General features: G+C 43.1%; 1 protein-coding gene across 2 annotated transcripts in view; it reads right to left on the bottom strand.

The window, feature by feature from the left end:
• Positions 1 to 7043: 7043 nt before the first annotated feature.
• Positions 7044 to 25000, bottom strand: part of tenm3 (teneurin transmembrane protein 3) — a 192915-nt gene continuing 174958 nt past the window's right edge. For both annotated transcript variants that reach the window (XM_030787892.1, XM_030787893.1), the window contains 9 exons: positions 23006 to 23238; positions 20898 to 21052; positions 17169 to 18043; positions 15666 to 15841; positions 14703 to 14938; positions 12946 to 13242; positions 9230 to 10841; positions 8500 to 8630; positions 7044 to 7802 (listed from right to left, as the gene is read on the bottom strand). In XM_030787892.1, coding sequence (XP_030643752.1) covers positions 7044 to 7802; positions 8500 to 8630; positions 9230 to 10841; positions 12946 to 13242; positions 14703 to 14938; positions 15666 to 15841; positions 17169 to 18043; positions 20898 to 21052; positions 23006 to 23238 — 4474 coding nt within the window. The remainder of the gene's footprint in view (positions 7803 to 8499; positions 8631 to 9229; positions 10842 to 12945; positions 13243 to 14702; positions 14939 to 15665; positions 15842 to 17168; positions 18044 to 20897; positions 21053 to 23005; positions 23239 to 25000) is intronic.

Genomic DNA, 25000 nt, shown 5'->3' with positions numbered 1-25000 from the left:
CGAGTGCCCCCCCTCCCTCCCCCGCCCCCCCTTCATCACTCTCACTCTGTGAGGAAGAAATTGGGGCTTGTTGAGATTCACATCCTTGACAAGTCCTATTCTAACACCAGAGCCTTAACTTGTACATCAAAGACCGGCTCCATGTTGAATGCCTTGCATGTTTTTCTCAAGGACAAACCAGTCAAAAAGACCTACTTTTCTCTCTCTTTTTTTCTTTTTTTTTTTTTCACGGTAATTGATGATATTTTATGAAAAGCTGTCAGAGAAAGGGTCTTAAAAGAAGAGAGGCAAGCCAACACTGTGGCAATTTCTAAAGCAGGAGAAGGCTAATAGCCGTCCGTGTCCAGGCAAACATCATCAAGCTTAGTATGTCTGAGCCTGTGAGGAAAACCATTTAATCCCTCGTGTCAGAAACAAAGGACCCTACGAGAGAGAGAGAAAGGGACATCGACTCTGGCCCCCGGCCAGCTCCCTCGGGGAGGGACTGCAAAGTCATCGAGGTTGGTTTTAATGATCGCCTCCAAAAAGGAGACGCGAGCTCTCACATCGACGTCTCATTGACAGCCTGTCGGAAAAGAAGAGGATTTCTCAATAGAAATACAAAATGGCAAAAACGGAGGTCTAAAAAAAAAAAAAAACAAGAACAAAAAAAAACCCAGGGACTCCATAGAGAACCAATCGAGTTACGACTGCTAGACAAAATGACCACCGCGTCTGGACGGCCATGTCTACAAAAGAGCTTTCTTCCGCCGCGAAAACTCACTCAAATGTCTCCTCACTTCCCGATTTACATCTGACATTTAACAAATAATGACTGGAGCTTGTCCCAAATGGAATTACACAAAATGAGCTATTTTCATGTCTATTTTTTTTTAAGGTCACCAACTTTTAATCCAATAGTTCACTTCAGAGGGCAGTGAGGGTCTTCAGAAGCAGTACCACTGCGGGGATGACTTTTACGGTTTTTGATATATGGTATTTAAAAGGAGAATAGGCTGATGAAAATGTAGGTCTCTTGCCAAAAGAGTAACACCTTAAGACAGAAATGACTTACAAATCATCTAATAAATGAGGAAAAAGACAAGATTTGAATTATCTCTGGCTTGTTTTACTGAACTTCTACCATAATTCATATCTTTTGAATGTATGAATCAAAATTACCTTCAACCCTGCCTATAAAAATATTTATCATACTTGGGAAAGCTCTGATGAGATGTTTTTGTCAGCATATATTTAAACATATATCATTTGCTCCTATGAATCCCCCGAGATGTGGATTCTTAGGCATAACAGTTAAAACTAGAGGAAACAAAGAAAAAGGTGGTGAAGTGATAGAAACACGTCTACATTTGCAAAATTTATGTTTTTGTTTTTTGGCGTTCTTTAAGTATTTCCTATGACCCCTGCATGAATCCAGGAGTGTGAGAAATAGGCACTAGGCACCTGCCTCAGGTAGAGACGATTCTCTGTTGAGTTCTTTGACGTTTTCCTGCCCATTAACTAGCGGACTGTGTACTTATTAGATTACAAAATAATATTTAACGATACAACAAGATGTTCCATTTAAACGATTAGGCTGTGGAGTACATTAGTGCCTGGTCTTTGGCTTCAGTCTTTGTAATACTCATTTTTCTGCGTCCATACACATTCCCAACCACACTTGAGAATTCCCTGGGCGGTCCGAAACTACCACTAAGGTATCACCACCCCCCCCCCCCCCCCCAAAAAAAAAAAAAACAAACAGGTGGAGGAGCTGACCACCAAGGCTATTCCAGCTTACCTCATCCTCTGTACTCCAACCACATGTACGGCCAAAACAGCTTTTCTGTTTTATGCTTTCAGTTCGGCCATAAATGCCAAAGAAGACGGGCGTACTCAAAGCACAGAGATGACTGAAAAGTGAGGTATAGCGCAGCCTGGAAAAATCATTTACGCTCAGTTGGAGTTATAATGAGCCTTTAACTTTCCTTAGCAGTGGACATTTAACATCCTGCCGGTCACAGTCAATCTGGTCTGGCAAGTACAGTCTAAAAGTACAAGACCGAGAGCACTGTGGTAAAGGGAGAACTTTTAGTTTTTTTTTTTTTTTATTTAAAGAACATTGTCAGTGGTGTAGTTTCATGTCGGCGTGGAGCTGCTGTAGCAGCCATAAAATCAGAATTGTCCTGTGATCTGAACGTCTCAGCAGATCCACTGAGCTCCGCCATGTTGTTACAAATGAATTCTGCATTTTTCATGTCCGGGGCGCTGCATGCAGACCCTCTGGGCTATGGATGACATATAGGATGAGCAAGACACCGTTCTCTGTGAAGGCGGGGGGCGGGGGGGAGGGCTGCCTGGCTGGTTGGAGCTCAGCTGTCAGGCTCATGTGAATGACCAAGGTGGAGGAGCAGGGTTATTAATCTTATGTCTTATGTCTCAGGCTTTAAGAGCTTGGTAGTCCGAGCAGTTTTGTCACTGACGCTATTTACACATATAGAAACACACACACACACACACACACATATACACACACACAGATATATAATCTGTGCTTCCTTTTTCTGTCATGTTCATGTTCAAATGCAGAGAAAAGTACTAATCCCTACTATTTTTTGATCAATGTATGTTCATATTCTGTAACCCAGCGACACATGACCGTGTGAATTATCTGTTAATTAATTTGTGCATTATCTAAGCGCATCACTTCTTTTTGCTATCATCTATCCGTGTTGTTTTGTAATTTGCGTAACCTCTGGTAGACCTTGCCCGTCGCCCACATCCCAAGACAAAATGGGAACACATCACACGAGAGGAAGAAGACAGTCTGTTTTTGTGGTAATGGCTTTGTGGTAAGGGTCGATAAACAACAATGCCCATAAAATGTGAAAAAACCCCAAGAACAAGGACTCATGTAGCCTGCCCCTGAGCCCAAAACCTAAAGGTCAGGTTGTGTGACCTCTGATGCAGAACGTGATAGTTCCATGTTGTTCAGGGAAAAGGGTCTGATGAACAAATGTAAATTTGAATAAAAGCTTATGAATTACAGAGGAACGAAATGGTTGCGTGCTCTGAACTTTCCGGAAACGAACGGTGAGAATGTATGTGAACTGTGAATGAAAGAAGCCCTATGTGAATAAAAAAACAAAAACAAAAAAACAAAAAAAAAAAACAGCCACTGACTCCGAATTCAGAAACTTTTTCATAGTATTACATTTTATTTGTATGCTTGGCGTCTGTGGAGCATTAACATGTTGAAGATAGAAGGTAACGAGTCCAGACATGACCTAGTTGAGATTACATTAAAATTGCACTTTAATTGCACTCTAAACAGTGATGTGTTTATAAAACAATATACGGAAACCTGCAGAAGATGCGAATAGTAAAAACAAACAGCAGAATAAATAAAGACTTTTTTTTTCTGTACCTTCATTACAAAGAAGACAGACGGACATGGTATTTGAATTTACACTTGAAGATCACTTTCACTTGTAGTGTTTTGTACCTTTTGCTAAAATGTTTAGGAAGAAACAAAACAAAACAAAACAAAACAAAAAAAAAACAACCAACCAAACAAACAAAAAAACCCAAATAACAAAAATATGTAGAAACATCTTTTTTTTTTTTTTTTTTCCAAAACCCCTTCCATAAAAATTACAAAAAATAGCAATCTCAAAAAACAAGCTGCTGCGACAATCCTGCGACCACAAACAGGCCGAACGCAAAAATGACCAAAAAAAAAAAACCCCAAACAAACAAACAAACAAACAACGCTTCTAATATTTGCACTCACTACACAATATGGAATCTTTAGATTAGCTGACACTCCCACATAAGTAGACTAGTACCTCCACTGAAGATACATTATTATAACGGTGATTACAATGTGTTCCTACTGTTAGCCTTGTTTTTTTTGTGTTTGTTTGTTTTTTTACTTTTTTTTTTTTGTTATTTTTATTTATTTTTTTGTCATGAATGAAATGTATCTCATCAGAAAATGTGAATTCTGCTCAGACAGCTGAGGTGGCCTCTATTGGGAGTTCCTACCGAAAATCTGAAAAAGAATTAATCCAAGACAAAAGAATGACTCCATATACATTGTACCCTGAACCTAGAAGACCAGCACTTATAGGTAAATAAACCATCAAAAGCAATATCGTCATCAAACTATAGACATTATAGTGCAATTTTCAAAAAAAAAAAAAAAAAAAAAAAAGACTTATTCTTCATAATGTCTGCACTAACATAAAGAAACATGAAAATGAACGTTTCAAATGTTGATGAGCAATTTTCAATGGAAGGCATGCAAATGGTACAACAAATCCAATCCAAGAGACAATGAAATGAAATCTCACTCCATCTCGTCTTCCTCTCACTTCCTTTTCGCTCACGCTACCCTTTCGCTCTTACTTTCTCTCTCTCTTTCAGGCACCTGGAAATAAACTACAACTAACATATAAATAAACTTTCTCAATACCTTCTTTAATATAATTTTGTTGTTGCTGTTGCTTTATAATGACATGCTGGATCTTGCGGTGAGTAACAAGTTTCAGACATGCTCACTGAAAGTCTTATTCTGAAAGAATTGCAGATATGAAATGCATTATGTGCATGTTCAGCAAATGGATGCATTTAAGTGCAACCTTTGACCTCTCAAACACACAAGGCCAGGTGTGGAGGGGAGGAGAAGGATACAAGGTCTTTGACCCACTACTATTGGCTGAGGCTTAGACATCCTCAGACAGGGCAAGGAAAAACAGACGACAGCAGGGAACCAATCAGGGAGAGAGAGGTCATCAATCATCATTTGCTCCACCAACCATAAAACACGTGGCATGACTGTGGATCAGCCAATAACACCACAGAGCCACTCAAATTTCTACAAAAAATCATCAAGCCTCCTACAAACCCAGTAAAACTGAGCACGCGTGATTAGAAAAGTAGGCTCAATCGTACATTTCAACAGCTGATTAAAGGAAAAAATATATATATATATATATATATATATATATAATAGAAAAACAAAACAGAAAGATAAAACAGCACTTTCTCATTCGGTAGTTCGTACATTTTTTATTCTGTACAATCTTAAAAGGTGTTTATGAAAACAGTATTAGAACTATGAGGCAGTCCAGGTAGGCATACAGAGAAAGCAACGATGAGTGATGAAGACGACTTTCACTTAGGAGGACTTTCCATCCTTGAAACCTGTGTGATGCTCCAGGCTTAATAGAGTTCACGAGTCGAAAGATCTTTAAGTAAATAAAGGCTTTCAGAAACCTCCTCACCACAGGTCAAGGAGCTAGATCCAGTGTGTAACTGCGTGTGTTCCCCACCGACAGAGAGAGTGAGACTGAATGCAGAGTTGTACAGTTGTATTAGACCCTGCAAACAGTTTTTCTTTTTATTGCCTGCTAAGCTCCTTTCTGTCACACTCATTAGTCATTTAGGTTATGTCAAATAAAATTGGGCTGAATGTACACTGCTGTGTTTTTGCTGGAAGCTTTTCAGGGCAGTTTTCCTCCCCACCAGAGTGCCTCAGGAGGCTTGGCCCTGCCTTGTCTAATGAACCAGTTGATGCAATTGCATCCGGACCTGTGTTTGTGTAAAATTTAGATTTGCGGCCAGCTTAAAAAAGAAAAAAGAAAAAAGAAGGTGTGACATGTGTTACCAATTAACACAATTACCTCCTGGATTGTTTTGACAATTAAAACCAGCAAAATTAGAATGATTTCAGTACTTAGAAGTACTTTAGAAATGTAATAAAAAAAAAGTTTTGATTTATTTTGATTGGAGTGACTAATGACAAGGCAAAACGTTTACTTGGACTGGAACGCTAGTGTTGGTTATGAACATATCGACTCCGATAGCAGATGAGCTGTGAAATCACTAAACAAATGTAGATTCATTTGAAGTGCAAAAACAAATAACCAAAAAAAAAGTTTCAGGTAATGGAGAGATAGAAATGAAATCCTTGGATGTTTTTAATGCAGAAATCAGTGACAAAAAACTGCTGATTTTTTTTTTCAGTTAGAATTACCATAAATTCTAACAGGATAAAATATTTTAAAATTTATGAAGAGTACAAACAGTAATGCATGACGAGGAAAAAGTCTCAATATTTTTAAGATTTTTTATTTTTTTTATGTATAAACACTGTACATAAATTAACTTTCTCTGAGACTAATATTCACGTACTGATAAGTGGAATTTTTAAACTTTTAAAAAACCCATAAAGATACTCTCACATCTCTGTTAAAAGATTGGTCAGATATGATTTCTATTCTGATTTCTTTTTCTACTCTACATCTTCCATCAAATGAGTTGGATCAGGAATCCTACTGAACCCAGACAGAGAGAAAGCTCAAAGTTGACTGAATATTTGAATTGTCATTGACTGCTAAGCAGGAGCGAAAACATGGTTGGTTGTACCCAAAGCTGTACATTTCAGTCCCCATTAGATAACAACAATCATAGTTTTTCACTGAGAGCAAGAATACCTTTAAGAATGAATCAAGGTCATGATGAAACATTGGATTATAGTCATCGCCTTGAAGGGAAAATAACCGAGAGGCTTTATACATATTAGTCCAGCTGAGTGCAGTGGTTGGCGTATGTAAACACATTTTTTTTTTACTTCTTTTTTCCCCCCATTTTTTAAGCATAACACCTTTAAAGTGTTTTGTAAAAAAAAGAAAAAAAAAAGAAAAAAAAAGGAAAAAAAAAAAAAAGAAAAAAAGTTTTTTCAAATTGAGAGTTTTTGACTTGCTCTCTTAAAGAGAGTCCCATCTCCATTCAATGGTGTAGTACGAACAAACATATTCGTCAGGGGTGTACAGTTTAGTTCAGGCTCTGACAAAAAAGGAGTGCCTCATGTTCTCTCTACATGGTAAGGATGTGTGGTAATTAGGCACAGATCCTCACAATGTTGGTATCAACCCAATCCTCTGCAGTCTCAGAGAAAGGGCTGGTACCAATTGTGTTGGGGGGGTGGAGAAGGGTGGGGGGGGATGCAGGGCCTGCATGGCAGTAGTTCTGTCAAGCAGCCAGAGAGGCGCAGTCTGTTACCTCTTCCCGATTTCGCTCTGCCGCAGGAACTGGATGTTGTTGGCGCTATCGGCAAGTTCTGGGTACTGCTCCACGGACAGCACGTAATAGCCGTCGTAGCCCAGGACCTTGCCTGAGCTGAGCAGCTGACGCTTCTCGCCCTCTGTCCACAGCCGCACCCCCTCCTCGCCGTCCCGTACCCGCTGCTGCTCACGTGCCCAGGCACTGGACAGCGCCCTCTGGCGGGCCTGCTCCAGAACACGTGCCTTCTCCTCGTCCAGCGTCATTCCGTAACGCACGTGCAGCGCCAGCGCGCCGTACTGCAACTCCACGTCGGCGAAACGTCGGGTGCGGCCGTTAACAACGGTGGTGGACTGCGACACCGTGACGTTGACTCCGTTTTCCAGGCTCTTGCGGCCGCTGGTTAGACGCAGTGCGCCAAGGTCACTTTCGGGCAAGCTGGTCTTGATGAAGTAGTGCGTGTCGCGGCCCTCTATGGTGAAGTGAAGGTCTTCGAGATAGAAGGCGTTATTAAGCACTGCTGCTACCTTGATGCAGTCCTCGTTGGCAATGTTTAGTGCATTGGTGGCCACCTGGCCTTTACTGGTGATGGCCAGCATCACACCTTTGCCGATGAGCGACTTGACCGTGGCAAACCACAGCCATGGTTTTTCTCGGCTGGACCGTCGGCGACTGAACTGGATCTCTGGCATCCTCTCAAAGGACAGGAAGGCATTGGCTTGCCTTGTAACCTCTTGCTGGACCCCGGAGATGGACTAAAGAGAGTAAGGGGTAAAAAAAAAAGTAGGAAAATAATTGAGATTGATGGCAACAGTGTTTAGAGCTATAGAACTGTTTTTTTTGTTACATCAAGTTGTGTCCTCACATAATCTTGTACTTTTGGACTTAAAACATTTGGGAATACTTTGTAGTAGCATATATTAAACAAGATTTCTGTTTCAAGCTTCATTTTAACAAGGGAAAAGATCATAGACAATTGTTTACTAAGGGGGTAATCTTACAAAAACACATCCGCCAGCAGCAAAACAAAAAAGCTAAAATTCCTCTAAAATCAATGCTTATTTAAAGAAAGTAAGAACTACGGGAGCTTAGATCAGCAGCAAAGCTTGTTCGTTTTTCGCATGGAGATGCGACTGTCATGGTAGCATAATTAGCCAAAAAAAGGACTCATTTGCACTTCAAATGCTCTTGGATAACGACCTTATTTCCAGACAACTGGAAACGATTCAACTTGGGATAATTGGTGCAATATCTGATGACTGAGCCACAGACCACCCTTAGTTTTGTTTGTGTGGTTTTTTTTTTTTTTTTTTTGGTGAAGCTTCAGAAGCTAAAACAGCTCTGCTCACCAGACTTTCGAGTGCGTTCAGACTTTCTGCAGGTGTTGCCAGAAGGAGCTAAAGAATGAGGAGTGTCAATAAATGAGTAAAAGTACAGAGACATTAAACACACCGGCAAGTCATCCCATAGCTGACTCTTCCTCATCTCCAGTGAGGGCTGTGTGAGGTCAAATTTAGGAATGGGGAAACCTGGGATGGCATTGTGCAGATGGAAACCAAATGTCACCAGCCAGATGTTGACATCTGTGAATAAAGGGAAAGCAGAGAAATTAGAACTGGTTATATTTGTTATAATGCATGTTTACTCTGTATAGAAGATAGTTACACTTTCTATTCTGGTTTGACAAGATCAAGTAAAACAATTAACTCTCTCTCTCTCCTGATATGTGTGCTCCCTGTATTGATTTTACATTTACACAATCATACACTAAGCATAAAAAAGTATTGAATCCTTAAGAAGACATTCTATGAAATATTTTATGAAAAAATGTGAAATGACACTTTGGCAAGGATTTGGTAGCTTTGCTAATTAAACACAACAAACTGAATACCAGGTTACTTCCCAAACTTGCTTCCCAAACTGAGTTATTGTGTTGTTTTGTTTTTTTTTACACTTTTTTTAATACAACATTTCAAAGAGCACTCACTTAAAGACCTGTAATTTTTTAAATTCTAAGTATACATTTATGTGCTAACTGGAGTACTGTGGTCAAATCATGACATCACCACACACTGAAACACTCAGAGCAAAACCATAGACAACAGCTTTGTTCAAAGAGCTTATCCACACTGTTTAATCTGCATACACCATAAACTGAAAAAAGCCCCAAAATTACCCTCACCTGTTACATATTCTTTCACTTCGTGCACCTTGCTGACAGGGTTGTTGTTGCGGAACATGTATAGATTAAAGGGAGCTGGATCCTTGCCCACCCTGGTCCAGGTGCTGATGTCTGGAGTCGTCCAGCGGCCAGCTGGGATGTCGTAGTCACGCTCACCGAAGTGCAGCAATCTTGTCAAGGGATCGTACAAGCCACCATGGAAACCGATGACAAGCTGAAAGTCGGGGTTGGAATCAAAGTAGATCTCGCCGTAGGCAGTGTATTGGACCTGCTTAAGGAGTAGTCCATTACTGCTGAACACGGCCAGCGGGGTTCCTGTATTGTCGCAGGCGATGTAGAATTCCTCTCCACTGCTGATCTCCATGGCAAATAGATGGCCCTGGAGGTCATAGTAAAGTGAGGTGATCTCAGAGCTGGAGTGGTTGTAAACGTGCGTGATACGTGTAGGGTAATTGAGGTCGGCATAAAAGAACTGTAGGTGCTGGCCCAGACTGTTGCGGGAAGCCAGTCTCCTCCCCAGGCCGTCGTAGCGGTAATGGATGGTCCAGCCGTTGGCCTTGCTGTGGACGCGTACCAAAAGGCCTTTGGAGTTGTATTCAAAGATCTCTGTGCCCCTTTGCCGTAGGAACCCATCCTCATCCATTCGGTACTGGACGTCACCCAAGCGTGTGATGCGGTCTCGAAGGTCGTAGCGCAGTGGTGTGAGTCGGGCACTGTTGCCGGGGTTGAGCAGGTGCAGGTTGCCGTTTAAGTCGTAGTTGTAACGCCACATCATCTTCTCGTTCAGGTATACCGTCTGCAGCTGGCCGTCCACGTCGTACTCGTAGCCATACTTCGTCGTGTTGGCAAAGGGACCGATCTTGATCTCCCTCTTGGTGACACGGCCCATGTTGTCGTACTGGATTGTAATCCAGTACATGAGAGAGCGGAAGATCTCGTACTGGATCTCCTTGATCCTGCCGTGGACGTCAAAGTGCTTGGTGTAGGTCATGACAGCCGTGGAGATGATCTGGTTGATGTCATAGTAGATGACGCCAAACTTCCCAAATTGCTCCACCTTGCCCGAGATGTCATCAAACTGGTAAAGGTCGATGGGCAACGGTGTCTCATTGATGACGCCCTGCATGCTTGTGACCCTGAAACTGTTGTCATACGTGTAGTCAAAGCGGGCGTTGACCATGCCGTCCTCGCTGAAGCGGAAGATCTGTCGGTCGACCAGCGGTCCAATCTGTCGGTAGCGGATGGAGCAAATGAAACCCTCACTCTGTAAATTGACTGTCTTCAGCACGCCGGCGGTCTCGTCGTAAGTGAAGCTAACCCGTGTGCTGTCATACAGGATTTCCGACAGCTTGTTCTGTCGCCGGTACTTGTAGAGAACCCGCCGGCCTGTGCCCAGGTGCGCCACTCGCAAGAGCTGCCCGTCCTCGCTGTAGTCTACCGTCACAGAGGCGTTGCTCTCGGGTGGATTGTAGATGTTTCGGTAGTATCCCACTGAACGGATGGTTTGCATGGTGTGACGGGCGACGCTGGGCATTGTGATGGCAGACAGCCTGTCTTGTAGGTCATAGTCAAAGATGTACTGCCTCTGACTGTGTAGTAGCAGCACCATGGACTAAAATGCAAACAAGAAGTAGGGGGGAAAAGGGAAACAAGAGGGAGGAAAAAAAACAAAGAATTAATTACGCTAACAAGCATTTAAAATGCAAATGGGGCGCAAAAGCAGGTATTAACATTCCATTTCTCCAACGATTTCCTCTTTTAATTGAGTTCTCCTTGACCTGCGAGTTTCCAGATGGAGGCCTATTTAATGCACTCAGATGCGTAATTCTAAAGTGTTCTGCAATTATTGGCTGCGGCCTCACCAATCTCCTGTACTTATCTCATAAGGTAAGCTCCAGTGAAAGTCACAATCAGTCAGTAAAACAGCAGGTAATTATCCACTTCACACATTGGTGAGGGCAAACCGAATGTTATGATGGTGGAAAAAGGGAAAGAAAAAAAAAATTAACGAGGCCCAAGCTTACTGCTCCTCTTTAAGGGATACATCTGTATGCTAAGTTAGAGTGGAAGATAAACAAGGCAGCAGAGGGCTGTGATAGAGAGAGGGCCTCATGTTTATTCTGCCTCTGGGGTTTTGATGGACAGCATAAGAAGTAGGCTAAAAAGCAAGAGATGAGAAATGAGGGAGACTGGTAGAGGGACCTGACAAGGGAAAGCCACAATGCCCTGGATACTGTGGATCAGAGACTATGACACTCAAAGCTGCCATGTCACTCTGCACACATTCATCTCTTTCTCGTCCTTCTTTCCCCCTTTTTTTTTTTTTTTTAACATCCCCTCTATTTTCACTTTTGCTGGTGGAAAACACACCGACTGGGGGGGTGGGGGTCGGGGGGGTGTTGGAGGACGTGTTGGTGGGAGGCCGAGTGAATCAGCATACTGTTCTCAGAGGCAGATACGACTCGCAGAGCCGGTATGGTGGGTGCCTGCCTGTGAAGCTGCCTTCACCTTGTCATCCATACTTGGACAGACATTACTCAAGCTCCCCAGACGCCACGGGTGGCATATGTTTCTCCGTTGATATCCCCCTCTCTGGTCTCGCTACCTGCGCACGTGGCAGGCGACGGAAAGGCAGGCTAGCCATGCATATTTAATCTACATACACACACACACACACACACACACAGGCTCTTCTTCCTCCAAAGTTTTTCATCTTAAAGTAAACGCTCGCTTGTGGGCTCTCTGTGGAGTTTTACCTCAACGTATAAGAAGGAAAAGTAAGTTTAAGTTATTCCAGAGACAAGCACACCCTCAAGAGTACCGTTTGACAAGGGAGGTAGAGTTGTGGAATAATTCAATTTTTGATATTCAAAGTGAAGTTGTTTGGGTTTCGTGAATTTCACAGATACTCGTCTGAAAATTGTGGGTGGTGGACGCTGACTCAATACCATGTCCTCCTCTCTCTCTCTCTCTCTCTCTCTCTCTCTCTCTCACACACACACACACACACACACACACACACAAATACACTCAATTTTTAGCCTCCACAGTAGCTCCAGCCCCCACTTTACCTTTTTTCCCTTAGGCCTCATTTCTGAGACCATAACTCTATCTTTACTAGGCCCTGCTAAGCCATCTCCCCTCACACAAACATCCTGACCATCTCTTTACTTGGTTTTTTTTAGTACTGCTTACACCAGCTCTGCTCCCCTCAGCTCCAGCAACTCCCACATAACCATAACTCAGAGAAAACTTCTGACTCCCAAATACTAATGGTCTCTCTTGGTTACATTTACTGCTTTCTGTTTTTCTATGAAAGGTAAACTTTTTTTTTTTCTTGCTGACAATAATATTTCAGGCCTTACTAGAGTTCACAAAAGACCCTGACATTGGCACAGTTAAGCCTTTTCTAAAGCTCCAATATCGTTGTTGACGTACAGTGGTCACTGGAAATATCTTTTGTGCTATTCAAAACCGTATCCAACTTTATCCAGACTTTTCCTAAACACGTATTTCTCTTAACATTGCAATGGAGAAAAGGCAGATAGCACCGAATTCTTGGCAATTGGTCTCTCAGCGACATCATTCATTCAACACTGATCATTTCGAAAATGCAGTCCTTGCAGTCTGAACAGTTCAAACATGGAAAAACAGGCGGACCAAGTCTAATCTAAGAAAATCTAAAAAAATGTACTTAATGTTAAACGCTTTCACACCTTGTCCAAGTATGTGTAGCTCCAGGTCTTGCCGTCAGCAAAAGTTCTTGATACGATACGACCCTGAGTGTCATACTCCACCCGTTCGGTGGTGGGGCCACGCTGGATACTGGTCACCTGACCTGTGCTGGAGTAGGTAAGGTTGACAGACATCAGCTTACTGCTTGGCACCCAGAGAATGGGGTGACCGGATGCGTCGTACACGATCTTCAGAAGGAACTTGCGATGGTCGTCATAGATCTTCTCCGTTCGTAGAGTTCGATCGTAGTCCACCGAGAGCAAGTTTCGTCCATTGACCTTTCAAAAAGAAAAAAAAAAAAAAAAAAAAAAAGAATACAGCAACAAAAAAGATCAAAAACAAAATCAAGACAAAAAAACCAACAGAACGTATACCATTATTTAATAGTCATGGTGGTGAAAGTACTGTTTACTGTTTAGATGTCTTGTTTACTTTAAAAAAAAAAAAGACATTTACCTTGATCGATTTGTAAGAATGAGACTAAATTCATTTAAGGGATACTTGATGAGAATGGTAAGTATTCGATTAGGTGTTTTTTCTAACGAGTGTTTCATTAAACTGAGAGACTCTCCCGGCATTTGTTCAGTGTGGTCTTACTCTCTCTGACACTCTACTCCACTCTTTCCCTCCTTTTTATTTTTCAAATTAGGCTCACTTCGAATCCACTGGAGCGTTTCGCATAAAACATCAGCGGTGCAGCCATGCAAAGTTCCTCTCTATGGGAGTCTGTGATTTGAGGATGACAAGCTTTGGAATGCAGAAGGAGAGCCAATCAAATGTTGACTCTGGTCCCAATTTATTTGCCATAAATAAAAAAAAACGTGTCACTTTATTGATGCTGTGGGAATACCTGTATCTCCCCGGTATGGTATTTTTGGCAACAAAGAGACAGAGAAAAAGAGAAACAACAATACAGCTCTGGATATCAAATACAAATTTCTTTCTTTTTTTTTTTTTTTCATAAGGAGAAACCAGAAGCCCTCGTACATTCCGGTTTAATGAGATAAGGGAAACAGAGGGTTATCTTAACAGAGGCCAAAAGGGCTATGACATTTTTTCAAAAGCCTGAAAGATCAACAATATTCGAACGGGAGACAGCTGGCAACGCACCACAATACGTCTGATTAAGTAAATACTGAGGAGAAGATATATTTGAAGGTTAACTCTCTCAAGATTCTACTCAGAGCAAAAAATCATATCTCTTTGTTCAACATGCGCACAAACGCCATTAGAGCACTTCAGAAAAATCCTTTGATCTCATGCAGGCAAACCATTCTGTCCTGCCATTCATTCGCAAGAGAGAAACAACAGAAAAAGCGTTCGTCTAAATAAATTGAGGGGAGAAAAAAAAAAAGAAAAAGAAAAACATGACAACTGAAACTGATGACAATTCAAACCGAAAAGCCTCTTGTTCTGTGAGTGCCCCCTTGAGAATTTTGATGGTAATAATGACACTACCCATTTTTTTTTATCAAGCCGTAATTGTTATTAATCAAAGGACTTGAACGATAATCCAAGTTGTTGTCATGTTGTGCTATTATGACGGCTGATGACACATTGAGTATTAAAAACATGACAATTCAAAGCTGTTTGCACATTAGAAGAAAAAAAACAAGCGAGATTCTATATGTAGAACATGTATTGTGACATACTGTAATTAACTGTCCACCGCTCTCAGATCACACAAACACATACGGTACAAAAAACGACAAAAGCAAAAACGTGCGAAGCCTCTTACCCTGAGCTTCCTTCCGAACACGATCACTTTTCCTCTGGTCTGCTCTTTTCGGAAGCGCCACTCCACCAGGTTTTGTCCGTTCTCCCCGGGCAGTGTCATGTTCCTCCGGGCTACCGTGGGGTTGGCGGCCCCTGCCAGGATATGGGGCTCAGTCTGAAAGTGTGTGTCCATTCCGTTGGCATAGATCACTCTCAGAGAGTTATCATAGCCGACCTGGTAACTGTTTCTCAATTGGTCTATAAAGAAAATGACACAGAGAGAGAGAGAGAGAGAGAGAGAGAGAGAGAGAGAGAGAGAGAAGGAGAAGAGAACTTGAGAAGCATAGAAGGAGGAACTGAAAAGAGATAGTTTGTGTGTGTGTGTGTGTGTGTGTGTGTGTGCGTGCATGCATGTGTGCATGCATGTGTGCATGTGTGTAGGGCACAACTGCTAATTGTGAACACAAAGTGTGAACTCAGCATAGTCAGTGCCTCTGAATTTCAGGTTTACTCAAGCAGAGAGAGGCAACAAATCCAGCAAGACCTCTTTTCAAATAAAGCCTCAATTTATTTATTTTCTATTTTTTTTTTTTTTATAGAGCAAAACATCCCTTTCATAATTCTTATGGGCATGTTTCTACATGCACTTACCTTCATGAGCCCAATAAATCACTGTAAAATTTAATAAAACCTATTTAGCCAGTTTCAGCACTAATGAATGAGTAATGAGTATTCAGTCATTAATATTGATTTAATATTTGAGTTACAGTTTGATTAGCAAATGTGGAATGTTTCCAAGACTGTGAAACGACAGGTCAAGGCACTGTGCCAGACAGATTCACAGTTCATAATGATAATGGAGTTAAAAGGGGCTCTCTCTCTCTCTCTCTTTCTCTCTCTCTCTCTCACACACACACACACACACACAAACACACACACACGCACAAATACACAAATACACAAAGGTGCAGCAGCATCGGCTCACCTTGGACGAGTGTGTAGAAAGAGTCGACGGACGACAGATTGGTGGTGATGCTGACGTCGTCGTCCCGTCCAGATGTCTCGATGTCCACGGTTAAGGCTCTGTCCATCTCGCCGATCAGGCTGGTGATCACTCCGGTGGGGAAGGTCACGTTGGTGAGGCGTCCTTCACTGTCATAGCTGCCAGACAGCATCAATGAACAGAATAAACACCCTCGACTAATCCATGCTTCATCGACTCAGTGGGCTTAAGCAACTCAATTGAGTTAAGGTTTCTCTATCCCTGTGTGTATTTTTTTTCCCCCCTCAGGCGCAAAGACCGCATAAACTAAACAGAGCCAAAATACGCGGGTCGTGATCGAATAGCAAAAGGGTCGTAAGGTTCCGATCCCAAATATGATGGATCGCTGACAATGCCTCTGGTAGCTCTACAGTGCTGCTCCTTCTAATACAGAGAATGTCAATCGTAAACTGGTGTTGTGAGGAAAACAAGCTAAATAAACTAATGTGGGTAGGATCTACGGCTGCATGTCAAAGTCACAAAGTCTCTACACCAATGTCTACAGCTTCTTCACCATTCAAAAGTTAAAGGATTTAAACAGGACATTCATCCATATATCTGGGCCTTTTTTTCCCCCCTGTGAATGTACACAGCCAGATAGAGAATGGTACAACATTATTGACTAAAGAGCATGGAAATTGTTCTCTTGATAACTTCAAACATAAGCCAGCACGCAGTGATAATCAGATTTTTACGATGCCGTAGACAGAAGCCAAACATAGCCAGAACGGACGTCGACACAGCTGAGTCATTAAAGAGGACCGAGAAGGGTGGCGTGGGTTTCTCAATGGGCGTTATGAGGAAAAATGTAAGCAGTGAGACATCAGGTCTCCCAGCGCTGGGCCTGTCATTAGAGCTGAATCAGGTCCTCAGACAGTGCGCGGAGGTGTGGTATGAAGAAGGATGCTTGCTTAGTGAATAAGGAAATTAAATTGAAAACGGATCCTCCGGTTCAGATAGGCAAATGAGGAGGTCTCAGCGTGAGATAAAGGTATGACATTGGGACGCTCTTTGTGAGCGTGGATGTTCTCTGTGAGATCCCTGCCTGGATTGAATGGAGGCTAACTTAAGGCATGTGAGACCGACTGATTACACAGCCCATTACTGACCTAAATCATTCTTGACTATTCATTTCCTCTCTGCTGGTCTCCGTTCCAACATCGGGATTTGTCTAACACAGAAACCTTCACTATTGGATGGCGATAGTCAGTACTATCGTCTTTGATTCTGTTGTTGTGCGATACTCTCTTTTCGCTGAAATCCGTGAAAAATATTTACGGAAGACAAATGAACATCTATTTGTTTTAACTGCGTGCAGTGGTTAAGGACTAGAATTAACATTGAGACACTGTAAGAGGGGCTCATCTATGTTCTACTGCGTGTGTATATAAATCATCCAAAGCAAGAGGAGGAAACGGGATGAGTGGGGTGCACAAGGCTACTTACTCGTAGAAGGTGGTCCAGCCGATCTGAATGCTCTTGGTGGCGAGGAGTCCGCTGTTGCCGTGATACGTGAAGAGCACCAGCTCCTGACCCTGAGTGGTAAGGGTCTTCAGCCCACCGTTTGTTCCGATGGTCAGCCAGATGACTTGGTTGTCGGGGGCAACGATACGCACGGGCATACGGTTGGGGTCGCGACGGACACGCAGCGTGTTTCCGCTGCTGTCAGTGACGGCCGTAACATCGTCCTCGTTGCTGTAGCTGAAGTTGTACTTGTAGTCTCCCGTCACCAAGCTCATGGTGTACTGATGGGTTCCATTGATGTCAAAAACGTAAAGCTCCTGCGAAGCTGGTGAGGCTACTTCGTACAGGCCCGACAAACCCTGGGAGGGCCGGTTCTGACGCACGGCCCGGATCCGTATGTTGCCCAAGTCGGCCACGTACAGCGTCCCGTCCGGAGAGACCACCAGGGAAGATGGGGCGTTGAGCCTGGCGTCCTTGGCGTAGCCATCTCCCGTCTGGTAGCAGTCGCAGTTGGCGTCGTTCTTGCAGTCGCAGTCGGAAGGCGCGCCGGCCAAGTGGGAGATCTCTCCGTCCGTGCTGACCTGACGGATGCGGTTGATCTTCTTCTCGTCGGTCTCGGCGATGTAGAGAATGCCGCTGTAGGAGAGGGCGATGGCTGTGGCGCCCTCCAGCGTGGTCTGGATCGCCCGTTTGCCCATGGTGTACTCTATCCCCGGCACCTGGCAGTGCATGGGCCGTCCAGCAACGATTCGCACTTGCCTGTTCTCCGTGATCTGCAGGACAACGTTGTTATCCAACACGTAGATGGAGTTATCCATGGGGTTGATGGCCAAATCTGTGGGCCACTCCAAACGCACCTGAGAAATGGCAGTAGACACTGAATACATGAATGAGTGGCACATACACCGTTAAGCCCCGCCCCCGGAAACAGACACATGTGAGCATGTCTGCATGTGTGGTTAGAGACACGTGCATGCACACAAAACATTAGGCTCGTGGCACATATTTTCTCTCTCTCTCTCTCTCTAAAAGGCTATAGCAGTCTGACACTGATGAAGAAGGATCCTTTACTTTGCAAGCCTAATACATTGTGTGTCTCTAGTTGATTCAATTTGTTGGTCGTTGGGTCATTTATTTTACAACGGGATGCATTTCTTCAACGCCTAAGGGGAACAACTGTCTAGCTAGACAAGGGGAAAAAAGAGGAGGAAAAAAACTCAGAAATGTATAAAATACACTATGCTGAACATGCCAAGCATATTTATTTTTTCCCTAGATTTCCAGGTAGAAATTTAAAAGAAATCAGACCTATTCTAGTCAAACACAACAGGGAACCTCGAAACAAAAACAATAAAAACACAAACACAAACAAGCACTCACACACACGCACACACACACACACACACACACACACACGCTCCATTTACTGCGTTTGTTCAGAGAGTTTAAAGCCAGGGGTTCTGTGAGGTCAAACTTCTTTGGAGTTGCCCTAATGTGAACCTCTTTCTCTTTCTCTCTCTCCCTCTCTCTCACTCATCCACCCACACACACACACACACACACACACACACTTAAGTACAGAGGTGTGGCAATGTCAGTTCTTTCTCAGGCTCTCACTCAAGACCCGAGCTTCCCAGGCCAAGCCTCCGGGTTAAACATCTTTGAGTAGCCCCCCACACCCCCCCACACCCCCCCGCATTAAAGCGTAATGGTAGTGAACTGCAGCTCCGTCAGATAAAAGCCTTCCCTACTTCTTCCCCTGTCTCTCTGTGATTTCACTCTTTGCATTATACATAAGCCACAGGCTACATTCACTCACACTGGTGACACGAGGCAGGCCCAGGGTGCACTGGCTCTCTCCTAAAAGTACTTGACCATTACCCTCTGGTTCAGAAGCTCAGGCACTAAGGGGCAGGAGGAACTTGTATGAAACCAGACAAGAAACTTTTTCCCCTTTGTTTCCTTTCTTTATATTTTTAATCTACATGCTTTGGGATGGAGCACGGAATGTTCTGGACAAGAGTCTGGAACGTTCTCTCACAACTTGAGAAGTTTGACTATGTCGTGGTTGAAGGATTCCATGATGGCAAAGTTCCTCGAAGAGAGAGAGAAGGAGAAAGAGAAAGAGAGAGAGAGAGAGAGAGAGAGAGAGAGAGAGAGAGAGAGAGAAAGTTTCTTCGACTCCGCTCAGCCGAGCAGTGAAGCACATATGGACACAGTCCCCGTTGAGAGCGCTGAGGTAAATGACAGTTGTGTGCAGGCTTAAAGCTGGATGCTGTATAGCCTTAATGATGCGTTCCAGTGGCTGTTGTTGTGACGCTAACTCTGGTAATTACGCCGCTGACACAGGCTGTCTTTTATGTTACTTTTCCCTCCATCGGGGAGATGGACCCAGGAGAGCTTTTTCTGTTTTTTTTTTTTCCTCTTTCTTTTTTTCTCTCTCTTCTTTTTGTTTTTACCAAATGTAAGGGAATGTGACGGGAGAAAAGAGGTGTTGAGACAGGGGAAAAGAGGAGGGCAAGCATGGCTCTGCTCCTGGGAAACAGGGTGTTGAATTGCAAATGGAAAAAAAAAAAAAAAAAAAACCTCATACATACACACAGACACGTCCAGACAGGACGTTTAAGTATGGATGACCGAACTGTCCTTAGTATCTTTTTTTTTTTTTTTCCTGAAACCACAGTTGGAAAATATTTATTTCAAAGTGTAAAAATCAGAGGCACGATTAATGTTTGGTCAAACTGTTTAGAATGAACAAATCAATGGTCATGTGATGAACATAAATGTGACTGCCTAATTCTGACCTTTCAAACAATGATGGCTTCAATTTGGAATACTACGCTGGAGCACAGAAACATAATCAAACAAGTGTACTTTAATGAACAACAACAAAAAAAAGACATTTCGCGGCACGATAAGCTTTCATCTTCAAACTGTGCAGTGAATGGGGAATTATGAGTGGGAGTGTGTTTGGTATCTAATGGGCTTATCACCAACTGAGTGTTAAAGCGACCAGAAGGGGGAGCTCTAGCCCTTTTCAGGAGCCTTCCCTTAGCGTGCAAGGGTAACTCACCTATTGGAGCTGATTAAGGGCTTTTGTTTTCAAACTCAGTATCTGCTCCAGGGAATAAGAGCCCTGCCCTAAGCCTCACAATGTAAGTTTTACCATTTAGAAAGAGAATAGTCTGAAAGAAAATGATAATCATTTATTATTATTATCATAAATTTTTGTCTCTGAGAAAGATCCCAGAACCTTCAGGGTATTACGCCTTCTGTGAACAAATTTCTGTCAGGCTTTCTTGACATTTCCAGAATGTTCTCTATTCCTTGTGATTTATGACAGAGCATACATTTAATGTCAATAAGAAATCTTCTGATGTTCATTTTTGAAGGACATTTTGCCAGTGTCTTGAAAATGTTTTTTAATATGTTTGAAACATACAAAAAATTTTTTAAAACATTGTGTTACTGGTTGGGGTCCGAGACAGAAAAGCTGTTTGAGGACAAGAGGATCTCCAGCGAAACATTTTTTTTTTTGCATAGCTTTTCTTTGTCAAAAGCTGAACTGAGAGACAAAATTAGCAGGCTGGGAATTCATCTAAAAATAGGCTCTCTCTAAGGGTTCTTCTTCGAGGTTAATGACTCTCTTTGTTCATATTCATTAGAAAGAGAAAATCTCTTCAGCTTTATGGAGAGGAAAGAGAGGGATACCTGTCCGATATGCATGCTGGTGTCGCAGGTTAGAGGTCGGGCAGAGGTCAGGTCGTTGGAGCCCAGAAGCGTGGAGATGATGCCGTTTCTATCCACTTTCCTGATCATGGTCCCGTCAACAAAGTAAATGAAGCCGTTTTTATCCACCGCAATGCCTACAGTGAGAAAACCAGACAGAAGGGCCCAGATGTGATATCTGCAAACATACGCGTGCGTGCACACACTCTAGCACACACCTTAACACACACACACACACACACACACATTCTGACTTCCATCTACACTCTTCAGTAGGCAGAACACCACATGGACATGTGTCGCGTTTGCCCCTGCATTTTTCAGGTCACTGCAGAAGTGCATGTAGTGAATTATTCACATTTTGCTTTGGACTGGTAAATTATTTCTGAGGAGGAGCGCTAGGGAAAAGAGAGGGAGAGAGGGGGAGAGAGAGAGAGAGAGACAGAGAGAGAGAGAGAGAGAGAGAGAGAGAGAGCATTTGCAGACATGGTAGCTCAGTTCATTTTTTTTTTTTTCATTCAGAGTTATAACCAAGCCATGGATAATAATATCTCAGATATACTGATTCTACGGTGATTAGGAACAGAGCACACCCCTCCCTGTCTGGGTGGGCAGGGTGAGGAGGGAGGTCGCCTTTGACTTCAGAGCCTAACAAAAACGGCTGGCTGTTGCCATGGCGACAGAATAGGCTAAATTAAACCAATATAACTCTTAGGCAGCCGAACAGAGGGGTATTTTTTGAAGGTGTGAGTGTGTGCTTGTGTGTGTGTGTGTTAGTTAGTATGTGTGTGCGTGTCTGAGTGTGAGTGTATGTGTGTGAGTGTGTGTGTACCTGCTGCACCAATTTTGAGTGCAAGGAGGCGTTATTAACAGCACCCCCCTCAGTCCCCCTGCCCCCCCCCCCCCCTTCCTCTGCAATGCCCAGTCAACTAATCAAAGTGGCAGGCTGAATTTGGGGCTGAGAAGAACATGGAGAGAAAGAGAGAGAGTGAGAGAAAGAGAGAGAGAGAGAGAGAGAGAGAGAGAGAACAATATTGTGTGTGTGTGTTTGTGTGTGTGTGTGTGTGTGTGTGTGTGTGTGCACGTGCGTGTGTAAGATTCTCAGGCTTCAGTGTGACTAATGCCTTCCGCTAAAGTACAGAGAAGACCAGAGGGAGGTGAGTGAGGTTAGGTGTACAATGAAAGTGTGACTGGTCTGGGCAGCTGGGTCTTTTTGACCAATCAATGGTAAAAGCACATGACACTCGCACGTACATTCGGCCACACGCACGCACGCACACACATACACCCAAACACACGGACGCACGCAACCCCGAATGCATGGGTGCACAGACAAACATGAGAGTATGATGGCAGGAACATTAATGCTGTTAGAACAGAACATTAAAACTCAAGACTGCGAACAGTTGTTGAAAAACAATTGAAAGCCGCTGTGCCCCAAAAAGATTTCCCTTGAACCGGTCTCTGTACCTGCAGTCATTGCTTTATTCACAATATAAAGAGGAAAATGAATGCCTGGATCTCTATTATGTCTGTAATACAAAACTAATCAAGTTACAGATACTTTGTGTCTCTTCAAAAAAGAAAGAGCAAACCAATCTTCAGTGTACTTGAACTCAAAAGAATACTTGAGAAATACACAATAGGAGAGCACAAATATGCTTAATGCTCACTTGGAATTATTTTGTGTGTGTGTGTGTGTGTGTGTGTGTGTGTGTGTGTGTGTGCGTGTGTGCATATATGTGTGTCTGTGTGTATCTATGTGTGCATACATATGTGTGTTTGTGTGTGTGTGTGCATATATGTGTGTCTATGTGTATCTATGTGTGCATACATATGTGTGCTTGTGTGTGTATTTTAGTGATTGAGTGAGTGTGTGTGTGTGTGCATATATGTGTGTCTGTGTGTATCTATGTGTGCATATATATGTGTGTGTGTGTGTGTGCGTGCATATATGTGTGTCTGTGTGTATCTATGTGTGCATATATATGTGTGTTTGGGTGTGTGTTTTAGTGATTGAGTGAGTGTGTTTTTGTGTGTGTCTGTATGTATGTTTATGTGTGCATTGCAGACTTAATTCTCAGCCTCACCTTTGGGTCCCAGCAGCAGGGCTTCGGTGGCTTTTCCTCCGTCCCCACAGCGAGCTTCATCAAAAGGCAGACACTGCTCCCCCGTGCCTGCAACCACTTCTCCATTCTGCAGCAATTCCTTGGTGCCAGTCAGAACTTTGGGCCTGAAGATCCTCCGGGAGTTAGTGTCCGACACATACAGCTGCCCTGTCACCGGATCCGTTGCCAGGTAGTACCTGTGTGCTGGGTTGTTGCTATGGAGATGAGAGAGAAGGGTTGTCTTAAAACACACATCGGAGCTTTGTTGTGGGCGAAACAACAAAAAGACAAAGGGGGGGGGGATTCGCTGATACGATACTGATATGGGGAGGGTGAAACAACTGAAACTGGGAATGAGGAGAAGGAACAAAATATGGAGAAATGTGAAGTAACATTTGCATTCAGAATATAAGTCGGTGCATGTGTACGTGCGTGTATGGGCGTGTGTGTGTGTGTGTGTGTGTGTGTGTGTGTGTGTCTGTTTTTGCCCATCAGAGGCAAAGAGTTGAACACTCTGTCAGAGTGAGTATAACGTGATATGACTGGAAATCACTATCGTCTGACACAATCATAATGATGCCCACTAAACTGTCACATCCTCTCAGTCATTTGCACTTTCTGCTTTGCCACCCTACCAACCCCCACCCCCCCCCCCCCCCCCCACCCCCAGCATCAGCCCCCATCCCCTCTCCAACACAAAAATACAGAGCGAATGGCGACACACGTCTGTTGATGGAAATCTACAGCTCATCATGTTGCTTCAATTAAAGAGAGCTAAGAATAGCATTTAGACACTTTGCCCCTCCACACGAATGGGAGGGCTTTGGGGCACGTTGCTGCCAATGACAAACTGTGCCTGACTGATGAAACTGTGGCAGAACTCTTCTCTGTCTCTAATCGCTCTGTGTGTCTCCTTTCATTGCAAAAAAAAAAAAAAAAAGAAAAGAAAAGAAAAAAAGATTCCTTAATTGCTGATCTGAGGTCAGCACTCCAGACTGTTTGTCTGATTACGGTGATTGAGTGACAGATGCCCAAACTGATTCCAGAACAGTGGGGGGAAAAAAGGAAAAAAAAAAAAAAACATCTCTGACTTGATGAAGATCTCTTCACACAAATATATCTGTTAAAGATAAAGCCTGAGGCTTTTTTTCCATTTAAAGAAAAACAAGAGAGAGAGAGAGTGAGGGAGGAAAAAAGGGAAAAAAAACACAACTTCGTTGGCTTTTTGACAGGCGTATTGGCAATATGTCAAGTATCAAAAATGGGTAAGCTAAACTAAGTGGAATAGCGGTCCTTTAAGCAAGAAATATGAAACATAATTTATGTCCCCACGTAAGCCGATGTCTGTCCGTCTTTTGAGAAATCCTCCCACCAATCTTAATATAAAACACACAGCTGTAGCTGAAGGCAAAGGCACTGAGCACTTAAGAACAAACAAATAAAAAGTATGGAGCAAAACCAATAAACCACGAAACACGACACGGCGACAGGTGAAAACAAATGTAGGCCTGTGTGAGAGAGAGAGAGAGAGAGGGAGAGAGAGAGAGAGAGAGAGAGAGAGAGAAAGAGAGAGAGGGAGAAGGCGCTTTGAAATGGCTCGGTGAAGGAACGCTGAGGTTTTGGGGGTCAATACGATCTTAAGTTTACGAGGCTCCATGGAGCATTAGTCGATATGGGCTGCTTTTTGATGGCACGTACGGATGGAGCCAGACATCTGGGATGTGGTGTGTGTGTGTGTGTGTGTACGTGCGTGTGTGTGTAAGAATGGACCACATCCTAGGCCCTCAGCGTCAATGTCCTGACCTGTCCTTTATTCATTAGCATAAATACTTAACGAGTCGTTATTGTTTCTCTAAGGACCATCGATAAATGAAAAGGCTGAGCGAGAGAATGAATTCTGAAAACCATGACTCATGTTTCACGTCTTAAACTGAAACCTCTAATTTCATTCATGCCCGGGTTTTATTCAAGAATTGG

This window comes from Chanos chanos, chromosome 11 (genome assembly GCF_902362185.1).
Source record: "Chanos chanos chromosome 11, fChaCha1.1, whole genome shotgun sequence".
Classification (NCBI taxonomy): Eukaryota; Metazoa; Chordata; class Actinopteri; order Gonorynchiformes; family Chanidae; genus Chanos; species Chanos chanos.
Note: the sequence above shows the minus strand (reverse complement) of the source record. Positions and strands in the feature narration are given on the sequence as shown.